Raw genomic sequence first — 12,115 nt, forward strand, 5'->3', positions numbered from 1 at the left:
GTTCAAATCTAAGGGATTTTATATTTTTATAAACACTGCTCATGACATTCAGAAGAACTCTGAACTATTTACTTAAGCAACAATAGCACAAAGCAAACATCATGAACAGGTGGTTACCCAGAAACACGCAGAACATTCAAAGTACCTGCAGTTCAGGAACAAACATTATTGTTTACACGTTTGTTGATAAGTTACTTACATTCTTACAGTTCACTGGTACAGTTAATTTTTTGATATATATTATATAAAAAAATAAAATGAATATTTAGTACAAATGTCTGTGCAGTCATAAACTTATCTATCCAATCAGAGATACAAAGTTACTGTGGATGGTTCTTTTCCCAACCTTGGATCAGGCTCAGTGGTGCCTCAGTGGCTTTAGCCACAAAAAAAATATTTATTCCAGAGTGTTTATATATGGCGGGACACAATGAAGCTCTTTGTTCTCTGATCAATAAATCATCAATAAATGTTTGTTGAACTTTGTTGTCTCCAGTTTTCATTGTTCTCCTGACAGATGCCATAATTGATAAAACTCCTGTTTTTGGTGAGTGTGTGTCTTTTGTGAAGTTGTGAAGTCCCCCTTCATTTTGTAGTGTTATGTTTTTTTAGTTGTGTTTCGCGTCTGAGCTGTGTTTCTTTGGAGTCGGTTTGTGTCTTTGTTGTAGTGAATCAGAATGACCACCAGAGGGCAGTAAATCCTCTGATTGTTTCCAACATGAACAATCTTTAGGTTGATGACACTTTTTGCAGCAGTTTAATCCTATCACATCACTGATGAGCGTTTCCACAATTAATAGAGATATTATTGACATCAAAGCTGATCACGAATCAGTAAATTAATGAAGCAGAAAATGTGTGACAGCCTTAAAATTATGTAAACTGTATTGAAGTGCAGTGTGAACAGATCTTGACTCAGGAGCCTAGAGTCAAAGATTTATAAAGCAGCCGTCTCTGGTAGGAAGGTTTCTACCTGACCCAGGTCCAGGTCCATGAATCCACTGTTTGTTTGTTGTTGTTGTTAAATTTGTTACCTCCTTGTGTTTTTTAAAGTACCAGCACTGATCAACACTAAACATGTTGTAACATGGTGCTGATACATAGTAGGACCCAGTGCACAGGTCTGAGGTCCCTCAGTGAAATGTGATAACATCATTACTTTGCCTCCTTGTGGTTAAACTCAGGTCTGGCGTCTTTTCTCCACGTGTGAGCCGTTTGTGATGTGAGCTGCTGGTTGAAGCTGGGTCCTGTAGTTCACTGAGGGAGTCCTTCATCCTCACTCTGGCTCAGACTCTGTAACCTGAGGCAGTAAGATGATCTGAAGCTGTGGATTATTGATGCCTCAGAACCTGAGCAGGAACCGCAGATCAGGACCAGACACATTCACATTATAAACGCCTGTGTGTATATGAGTGAGTTTATACCATTACCAGTCACGAGTCAACAGATTATCTGTTAGTTTTCTCTCATGTTTCTTCTACTGATGAACTGGTTTAATGAAAGTTTGATGAGCAGGATTTAGTAACACGATTTGGAAAACGAGTGACTCTGTGGTGAAGCTCTGCTCCTGCCTGATTGGACCCAGGACTCAGGTGGTTCAGGGTCCAATCAGGAGAAGGCAGGCGAAACTAAACTGTATAACTAATAACATCTTATTTTCCAGCTCTTTCAACTAAAAAGTCTTATCCCTGTCTTTACAGTGGCGGATCAGTAAACCTTATATCATCCACCTGCGTCTGGACCCTTTTTTTTTTGCTTGAGGTTGAGGCCAGCCTCTGAGCAGCTGACTCCAGACCAGTCTCTAAATCCCTTCATCACCAGTGAAGCTGAGCTCAGTTCAGGTTCACGTTACTCCGCTTGAGCCTCCTTTAACGCTGCTGATGGAGATCAGACTCTTAGGAGAGTTTAGGAAGCGCTAAACAGGGATAAACAGGTGATCAGCAGCAACCGGATGCAGCGGAGCGGGGGGAGGGGGAGGGGCAGCTGGGCGTCAGGGCTGACTCTGGCTTCAGTCGTCGCTAGCTCCCATCGCTGCGCAGTGGCATGAACAGAGACAGCAGCACATCCAGCTCTGACACCAGAAACACGGACCGGGATGATCCAGCACCAGGTCAGAACCACCTCAGTTCCTCCTCTGGTGACGTTGTCATGATCTGTGTTGTCTGTGTGCGTCAGTTATCTTAAAAGAACTTCTATCTTTTCACTTTCTTATATAAGAACATAACAATAAGAACATAATGACTGGTGATTGTATGTGAGGCAGATTCATTTAATGTCAGAAGGACATAGATGACATTCTGACAGTCTCTCGGGTCCAAGTGAACAGGGTTGTAGTTGGTTCAGTGAGGCTGAAGAGAGACAGACTGATGGTTTCCAGTGTGACCATCATACAGATCCAGATGTCCACTGATGAGAGGTTCTGCTGTGTTTGTGTGTTCAGATGGCAACGTGACAGAGAATCCAATGGCTTCCTCGGGGAGCGTCCTTCGTAAGTCCGATCTTCTTCCACGTTTTCTGATCAAATACAACCTAACTGAATGACATATACCTGTAGCAGACTTTCAGTTTGAGCGTAGACAGAAAATAAAAAGTCAGTGCACTCCAGCTCCACAGACTAAAACTGTTTGGTCCTTTGTATGAGACTAAAACCACGAACTTTGACTTTAATGCTCAGGAATGTTTATGGAACAATGTGGACGTGGATAGTGGATCAGAACCTGACGTTCACGCATTGTCCTGTCAGCTGAACACACTAATCTGTGCTGGTTCAGCTCTCTGTTGTGGCTGACAGAGACGCTAAGCTTGAAAACAGCTGTTTGATGCCAAAACAAATAGAGAACATGAAAACATTTATTCATGCACAGAAATTGTGAGACTAATTATGTGATTGTTTATTTCTCTTCATATATAATTAAATGCAAAACAATCATCATCATGATTTTGTTACAGTGACTGCGTGGCCCCGTGCTCCCTCCCTCTCCTCAGGCATCCAGGGGGATGACAACCTGCAGTCCATGCTGGTCGGAACCGTCATGAGGAAGATCAAGTCTCGGAGCTGGAAGAAGCAGCGGTACTTCAAGCTGCAGGACGACTGCGCCACCATCTGGTACCAGTCCAAGAAGACCGGCAACACCCACTGCACCTGTAAGAGCTCGCGACCACCGTGATTACATGTATTATAACATAAAACTATAAGATTAGGTTTGCTGAGTTCTGACTAGAACAGGGTTTAAACGTTCACACCGTTGTCAGTACTGTGAACAGCATTAAATGAGTTTGTTCCTCAACTCCTATTTCATTATCATGTCTCCTGTACTCACCGTTACATCTATACGTCTATCTAGCAGGCAGTAAAAGCAGGGTTTTGTCCTCTGTGCCTAGTTTCCGTGAGCGATGTGGAGGCAATACGAGAGGGCCACCAGTCCGAGGTGCTGCTCAGCATTGCAGATGAGTTCCCACCTGACCGATGCTTCACGCTGGTCTTCCGTGGGCGCAGGGGAAACCTCGACCTGGTGGCCGAGTCGGCCGAGGAGGCGCAGTCCTGGATCAGGGGCATGAGGAAGCTGATCGAGAACCTGGAGAACATGGGGGAACGGGAGAAGCTGGACCAGTATCCTCCTCAGACATTGACATTGACAAAGACATTGATTGCTGTTATATTGATTCGCTTTTTCCTTTGCTGTGACTGTATTAGTCTAGAAATATGTGAGAGCTGCTTTCAGACCAGACCGGTTCCTTAAGGGTTGACCCAGATGGATCGGTGACTGGTTCAAGAAGGCAGACAAGAATAAGGACGGACGGATGAACTTCAAGGAAGTGAGGGACCTGCTGAAGATGATGAATGTGGATATGAACGAGCACCACGCTCATCGTCTCTTCACCGTGAGACCCGTCGCCTCGCCCGTCTGAGGCTCTGCCTGCAGCGTAGATAGAGGTGACCCAGCTCCCCTCTCCTCTCACAGATGGCTGACCGCTCCCAGTCGGGCACGCTGGAGGACGATGAGTTCGTCCTCTTCTACAAGATGCTGACCCGGCGGGAGGACGTGCTGAAGGTCTTCCAGCAGTACTCAGCCGACGGGCAGAAACTCTCCCTGAGGGACCTGCAGGGCTTCCTGAGGGACGAGCAGCTGGAGGGGGGCGGCGTCGAGCAGCAGGCCAAGCGGCTGATCGAGCGCTACGAGCCCTCGGACACAGGTACACGTTCACGTTATCATGTTTAATGTGATTAATTGATAATACAGAACATCATTAGTGACCCACGTAAGACCACGGTGACACCACACTCCTGTTTTCGCAGCCAAGCTGCTGAATGCCATGACCTTCGATGGCTTCCTGATGTATCTGGGCTCGGCCGAGGGCTCCATCTTCAACCCGCAGCGGCGAGGACTCTTCCAGGACATGAGCCAGCCGCTGTGCCACTACTTCATCTCCTCGTCACACAACACCTACCTGATGGAGGACCAGCTCCGAGGGCAGAGCAGCGTGGAGGGCTACATCAGGTAGCGTCATTTTATAGTGTGACGCTCTGTGAGACTAGGAGACAGCTGCAGTGGTGACACGATGTAAGCTTAAACACAAGAGGAGTTTACAACCTGTCGACATCTTCTTTATTAGTGCTCAAGCAAGAGAAGTCACATGTCCAAAGTGCAACTGATCCATTAACACAGTTGAGATTAATGCATTCATTTCAGCCAGACATTTGCTACATCTTTGATGTTCTCTGAAATTTTCATGCCAAAATTGAAATTTGAATTTAAATCTACTTCCGGGAAGTAAAGTGTTCTCTGAACAGGTCTTTGTCACGTGATGTGTGTGCTTTAATACGACGTTTCCTGTCTAAATTCATAAATATACACAAGATTAATTTATTAATAATATTAAGAGGCACTTCTGGTATTAAATTAATTTGAAACGATTCTTCATCCTGGGTGTAGATTAGAATTAATGCCATAATTACAAAAGAGATTAACTTTTTGATCCCCACGTGAGCCGGAAGAAAGTAAAAGCCGAGAGTGGCAGAACTGATCCAAAGCTGACTTTGTTCTGCCGCTCAGGGCCCTGAGTCGCGGCTGCCGCTGCCTGGAGGTGGACTGCTGGGACGGCGCCAGCGGGGAGCCCATCGTTTATCACGGACGCACCTTCACCTCCAAAATACTCTTCAAGGACGTGGTGAGCGCCGTGGGAAACTACGCCTTCAAGGTAGATGTGTAGAGCTGCAGTCGCGGTGCTGGTGGAAGGTTCTGGCTCTGTTCAGAGTTCATAGCAGTGGTCGTGTGTGTGTCGTCGTGTCAGGATGTTGCTTCCTGTCAGCAAAACCTCAGAAACACAGGAGCCGCGTGCTGACAAGAGAGTTGATTCACAAAGAGGATCAGTAGGATTGAGTCAGCTTTTTATAAGCAGCCTCTGCCAGAGCAGCCATTGTGGTCTATGCAAAGCTCCTCCTTTCCAGTCCACTGCCCCGATGACACTTCCTGTGTTTCCTGTGTCTTTAGATTTTGCGTCATTGTAATTTCACGTGCGCTGCAGCCTGCTGTGCATGAGCATCTGTCTGCAGCTGGATATTCTGGTCCGTTGACGCCATCAAACTTTTGCTCTTTCAGGCATCGGAGCAGAACCCGTGTACAGCAGCAGGGGGATCAGCTTTCCTCCATAATAATGCTCCCCGGTGTTGAATTACGAACTCACTCCTCCTCCTGTCCAGGTATCTGAATATCCCGTCATCCTGTCCATCGAGAACCACTGCGGTGTGGAGCAACAGAACGTCATGGCCCAACACCTGAACCACATCCTCGGCGACAAGCTGCTGAAGAGCACCTTGGACGGCAGGGCCCCGGTGGGGCTGCCGTCCCCTGAGGTGGGTGCCGGGCTCTGAATCGGCTGGCGGTGATGTAGAGAGAGGGTCTATGTGTAACCAGGGAGATGGTCCCACAGACGACACTGTAGGACCATCACTGGGCTCATATGAGCCCTCAGCAAAGCAAACATCCCCTTTATTAAGGCAGAAATAAGGCCTTCGATACAATAGATCTCAGGTTCCATGAGTCCCTAGTCGGAGCTCATCACTGGCGTACAGTAGTAGTAGGAACTGGACTGTCCAACCTAAACGTGATTCAGGGTCTGATGATGTGCTATTGCTCGAAGTTTCCATCATATTTAATGTAAATTAAATGGCCTCTTGGTTCATGTCTCATACGAACGTAGCTACAAACTATGATTCAGGGCCGTTTCTGTCATATAATGTCCAGAAATCGCTCTGTGTTCTGTCGACTCCCAGCATTTATCATTTACAACTGAGATGAAGCCACATAGATGTTGAACCCGACCTTTACTTCTTGTCAGGATCTAAAGGGAAAGATTCTGCTGAAGGCCAAGAAAATCGGCGGTTTGGAGGAGAGTTTCAGCGGGATGGTGGAGGACGCTCTGACCGGGGAGGTCAGCGACGAAGAGGAGGCGTCCGAAATTGAGAAAGATCATCTCCAGCGTGAGAGCATCCGTCACAGGGTGAAGGTAGGGCAGCAGCCTGAGCCGCGCTGATACACAGGCTTCATTTAGTTTAGGCTGATGATCTGACACTGGTGTGGATTTAATGTGTGAGTGAAGCAGTTAATAGATTAAACTGCCTAAAATAAAAGCTCTCATCTGATTAAATGTGTCTTTTTAATTTATTTGGAACGATGTCCATTTGCTATTTTGTTCTTGTTACCAGTTAATGATTCTTTTCTGCTATTATTAGCTATTATTATTAACTATTTCCAACATTGGCTGACGTTAATGATAAATGAGTCTACTGTACCTTAACATGAAGTAGGAACTAAAGAGCAGACAGCAGCAGTCATTCTGAGGTTAGGAACAGTTCAGACCGTCCAAACACGTGTCATGATGTTTAAACCCCAGGTAGATCTCAACTCGTGTCTTATTTTGAAGACAGAATGTGGGTTTCAACCAGAGACGCTGCAGTAGAGAGGTTTGAATATTATATTGAGGAGAGACACAAAAGGCAACACTTTGACCTTTGACCTAGATCTGTCAACTTGAGAAGGTTGCATGAAAATGTGTGTTATCTGCGTCTTAGTTCTCTGGGTCCGACTAGAACCCGACTAGTGGTCCTGGTACTGACCCACTCAGATATAAATGGGCCCAACCTCTCATCCAGAGGAAAGTGTTACATAAACATTTATCCGCCATCATTAAAGATGCAGACGACTGAAGGACAGGAAACAGACACTGGGTGTTAGATAAGCTGATCTGTTTACACTGTGATAGAGGAGTAAGAGACAGAGACAAGCAGTGACAAGGAGAAAGACTCAATGAACCTGAATCACTTTGATACCAAGCCTGACACGTGGTCGCCCGGGTTTCACCTGAACTGAGCTGCAGCTAAGCACAGAGCTTCACAACAGAGAAGTAATAATATACAATAACAAATACAAGTAATATACAATAAAGTCCATTATCTACATGTACATACAGTATAAACACACACATTACACACACAGGTAGGAAAGATTTGTAGAGGAAAAGGAGCCTATTGTCCTCATTGTTGATGTTACAGCAGACCAGACCAGGCTGAACCAGGTGGAGATCAGCAAGTGAAAGTCACTAAATTGAGACACTCTATACTCTCAGTAGAGCTGCCTGCAGTGGTTAATGAAGGTCTGGTGCTACCACAGATCATCTTTGCTGCAAATGTCAGACAGTCATTTTTACTGTTCCACTGATGATTGTTAGACTGAAGACGAGCTTCTCCTGCTGCTGTCCAGTAGACGTCACTTTTTTCTGGTATACTGAGGTATAGTACATATAGTATAGATGTTTATATATAAGAGATTCATTGTGTTGGTTCTGGTGTGTGGTCCAGTCAGACGCATGTTTATTGATTAGTATGTGAGAGCGATGAAACTCCACACTGAGGCCGAGGTGAGAGCGGCCGGACGGTGACAGAGCCGTGACCTCACAGGGACCGGCTCTGACGGCTGCTGGTCGCGCCGTCGGAGGCCTCGGCGGCGGCCCAGGACAACCCAGATCTGCTTTCATGCAGGTTTCACTGTCATCGCGCTGTTTGGGTCACACTGGCAGCGCACCTGCTTTTCTTTGGCATTGGGACCAAGTATCTCTTACACAATTAAAAGGGGAGGTGTTCCCTCGTGGGTCCGATGTGCCCTGTGCTTCCACCCATGACAGGTTTCCTGTGCTGAGGGTTGGTGAGGGTTTACCCGATCACATGTCCAGGACCGGCTTTAATGGACCTCATGTGACTTTAATATGTCAACAGATGCACACACACACACTCACCTGCAGCTAAGTAGACAATCAAAGTCCTCCATATTTACTCAACCAGTTAGTGTTCAGTCAGTTGTTTGTCTTTAAAGCTCCTTCTACTCAAACACTGAAGGCTTTCACAGCTGTGTTCTGGGACTGTATCTCTTGTTTACTCATGGGTGTTGCATCATTTTCCACAGAAGTCCAAGCAGCATCTGTCCAAGGAGCTGTCAGACTGTGTGGTTTACTGCAAAAGTGTCCACTTCAGCAGTTTCAAACACTCTAGGATCCATTCCAAGTTCTACGAAGTGGCCTCGTTCACAGAGTCCAAAGCTCGTAAACACCTGAAAGACGCCGGTGAGTGCAGTCGTGTATACAATACGTGGAGGCGAGACTGCAAATGCTCTGACCTCACATATCCTGTGTTTCCTGGGCCTCAGGAGCGGAGTTCGTGCTGCACAACTCCCGTCAGCTCACCAGAATTTATCCCAGCGGCTTCCGAACAGACTCCTCCAACTTCAATCCTCAGGAAATGTGGAACGCCGGCTGCCAGTTTGGTGACTACAGCTAAAACCCTGATGTCTAGTTCTTTATTCAAGCTTTGAACTTTACCAATCTTTTTTTTTTTTTATTCTGCTTGCAGTCGCATTGAACTTCCAGACTGCGGGGGAGGGCATGGACCTGAACGATGGACTGTTCAATCAGAATGGACACTGTGGCTACGTCCTAAAACCCATTTTCATGAGAGAACCTGGAAGTGGTTTTGACCCTGAGATGCCTCAAAACTGGGAAGGCTACCGACCTGTTGTCCTCACGATACAGGTTCGAAGCCAAGATGCCAAGAAACATCATTTAGGAGCCGGTGGCACAGTCATGGCTGAAAGTAGGGCCAGAAAGTAAATTTAATGAGTGTTATTCAGCGCTGACCTTAAACCAGATGATCTCATTCAATCCTCATCAGGCTGATGATCAGCACAAGCTGTCGGTCTAATGGACCTGAAAGTTGAAAGATTTGGAAAATGCCATTGTGAACAATAAATGGTTCCTTGTGTTGAAGGTGATCAGCGGCCAGCAGCTTCCCAAAGTCAACATCAAAGAGGATTCCATCGTGGACCCTCTTGTCCGGGTGGAGATCCATGGAGTTCCCATGGACCAAGCGAAGCAGGAGACGCGATACATTGAGAACAACGGTACGGCGCAGGAAAGGCCCAGTGGGAGTAAGATTGCTTGGGTTTGTCCTGTAATAACCATGACGTCCTGACGCTCCTCAGGCTTTAACCCTGTGTGGTATGACACCCTACGCTTCAGCATCCACGCTCCTGAGCTGGCCTTGGTCCGCTTCGTGGTGGAGGACTACGATAAAACGTCTAAAAATGACTTTGTGGGGCAGTTCACGCTTCCCCTCAGCTGCATGCAGCAAGGTAAGACTGGCCTGGAGAGACGCGGTCTGTTTAATAATGCACAACAGATGTAAACAGTACAGTGCAAAAGCCAGCGCAGCATACTGTGAGCTCTATGCAGTATTTATACATCGGGATTCTCTTTGGGGTGTTTCGCTGGCCCTGACACTGGTCCAGATCTGTGGTGGCCCCTGGTCCTGGAGAAACACAGTCCTGCTTGTTGTCCTACCGTCCCTGTATTTACAGCGCTCCACTGGCTGGAAACACCTGATCCAGGTGATTAACAGTGGGTGGGGCGACCAAGCCAGACTGTCTCTCCAGGACCGGGGTTCTCCATGGGAGAATCTAATACATTGCAGTGTTGTGCTGTGTGACACCTGTGCGTTTACCCTTCTGAGCCCAGTGTGGTTTGTATCTGTTCCAGGTTATCGTCACATTCACCTTTTGTCCAGAGACGGAACCAGTATTCCTCCCTCCTCCTTATTTGTTCACATCAGGATCACAGAACTGAACAAAGCTTCAGGTTCCTGACGAACCTGAGACGATGGTCTTCATTACAGACACGTGGAAAGGACTATTCCTCAACCTGCTTTTAATGCGCTTACCTTTTGATGTGAAGCAATAGGCCAAACGCTCGTACAGTGGATATGCATGTCGTAGTTTAGTCCTGTGTGAAACCTGCTGCTGTGACTGAGCTGAACTGAATGTGCCACTGTGTTCAGACCCACATGTGAATGTTCTGTCAGTATTTTAGTGAGAAGCTCAGTCTTTACTTTAACTGTGGTCAGTGCGTAAACCTGACGTCCAGGAGGAAAACACTAGCGTCAACGTCAGAAAGATCAAACGGACTTTTACTTTGAAGTTGTGAATTCAGGATGCTGTGAAATACCACATTTAAATTTTACCATCTTTTTGTAAGAGACAAATTAAGCACAGAATGAAACAAACCAATAATAGTAAATGTTTTCACTCCAGCCTATTTTTTCATGATTTGCTTTGAGCTAAATTTAGCTGGGTTAACATTTGACTCTTATTTTTCCAAACTACTGAAGGAGAGAACAGAGGGATAATGAAAGCAACAAAGTCAACAGCGACATCAATATTTAATAGTTGTTTAATAATTAACTCTAAATATGATACATGATCTAGATGTGTCACATTCAACCTGTGTGTTTTAGTGACAGAGTTGGACATCTAGACTTTTTGATCCAACAAACAGGTCAGATTCTATAATAAAAATAAAAAACATATTCACGTATTCACCTGCCAAACAGAGCTCTGTAAAATAAAATGATTGTTTAACGTCGAACCACAGCAGCATGTTGTATGACTGTGACACACACACACAACACACTAATACAATAAATGACAACATGTTTTTGGAAACGTTTCAACACAGTCTGTTTAAAATAAAGAATATTAAATCAAATTATTTTAGGGTTTTAGGGTTTGAGCAGAAATGGGTTTGCGGTAATTTACTTTATAGTCATCAATACGTACTAATAAAAAAGAAACCTAAACATGTTTTTTGCAATGGTTTATTCTCTTGAACAATGAAACAGAGGTTAGCCACATATAAATTAAAATAAATTGAATTAGATAATGATGTTGGGTCAGTTTATTAAATCGTGAAGGTTTTAATCTGAAAAGACAATTTCTGGTTCTGTGTTATTTAATCAAGCTTTCTGCAGGTTCGTGAATATTATACTATTATATTAAATGCTTGAATTTTTCTTTATGATTATGTAGATGAACTGAAACATGACTTGTCTTGTGTCACTGACGTTGTTTTGCAGTACTGACACATTTTGATATATATATATTTTTATATGCTGAAGTCTTCCTGTGTACTGTACAGTTAGATCATTGCAGTGTTATAATGAGTAGACCGTCTGCTTGTTTTTTATCCTCATATTCATTTGCCACATCTGCAAATAAATATAATTTGAAACTTAAAGCTTCTGTATGTTTGTTTTTATATGTTTAAAACAACCTTGATTTATGTGGATCCAGACTGTACTGTGATTGTCCTGCATTAAATTTATGTACTACCGTACTTCTTCATTCTGCTATTCTGCCTGGTCACTTTAATAAATGTTTGTTTAACAGAGGTTCAGTTGGTCCAAAACAACATATTAGTTGTTTAATTAATTTAGCTAACTAATACAAATTATAATGTGTAAATGTGTAACATTTGTTTAAAACTGAGGTATTACTACATTTATTTATACAGTTGTTTTTCAGTGTCAGTTTTTTTTTTTTTCACTAGCGACAGCAAGTGAAATTAATTAGACGTTAAAGTATTGCGGAACCAATTACTCAGTAACAGTTTCCTTACCGGCTCATTAGTGACGGACCAGTCACGCTGTTTTAGTTTGTCATTGTTGTAAAATTACTCAGGATACGAACAAATACCTTTCACAATAAATGTCCTACTGTAGGAATAATGTCATCTG

At 44.6% G+C, this 12,115-nt stretch overlaps 1 protein-coding gene across 3 annotated transcripts; it reads left to right on the forward strand.

Annotated features, from left to right (window-relative positions):
• Positions 1–1,985: 1,985 nt before the first annotated feature.
• Positions 1,986–11,921, forward strand: LOC114849149 (1-phosphatidylinositol 4,5-bisphosphate phosphodiesterase delta-4-like). Of its 3 annotated transcripts, none has more exons than XM_055505689.1 (16): positions 1,986–2,110; positions 2,441–2,488; positions 2,950–3,144; positions 3,382–3,610; positions 3,753–3,882; positions 3,963–4,194; positions 4,298–4,499; positions 5,055–5,199; positions 5,702–5,854; positions 6,340–6,507; positions 8,460–8,616; positions 8,700–8,816; positions 8,903–9,081; positions 9,317–9,449; positions 9,531–9,680; positions 10,084–11,921. In XM_055505689.1, exons 1-16 carry the CDS (start codon positions 2,044–2,046, stop codon positions 10,188–10,190), a joined length of 2,412 nt encoding a protein of 803 aa, XP_055361664.1. In that variant the 5' UTR covers positions 1,986–2,043; the 3' UTR covers positions 10,191–11,921. The 3 variants fall into 3 exon arrangements, with proteins under 3 accessions (XP_055361664.1, XP_055361668.1, XP_055361671.1); XM_055505693.1 differs by having other exon boundaries at positions 2,986–3,144; XM_055505696.1 differs by lacking the exons at positions 9,317–9,449; positions 9,531–9,680; positions 10,084–11,921 and having other exon boundaries at positions 8,903–9,298.
• Positions 11,922–12,115: the final 194 nt, after the last annotated feature.

Source organism: Betta splendens, chromosome 2, assembly GCF_900634795.4.
Source record: "Betta splendens chromosome 2, fBetSpl5.4, whole genome shotgun sequence".
Classification (NCBI taxonomy): Eukaryota; Metazoa; Chordata; class Actinopteri; order Anabantiformes; family Osphronemidae; genus Betta; species Betta splendens.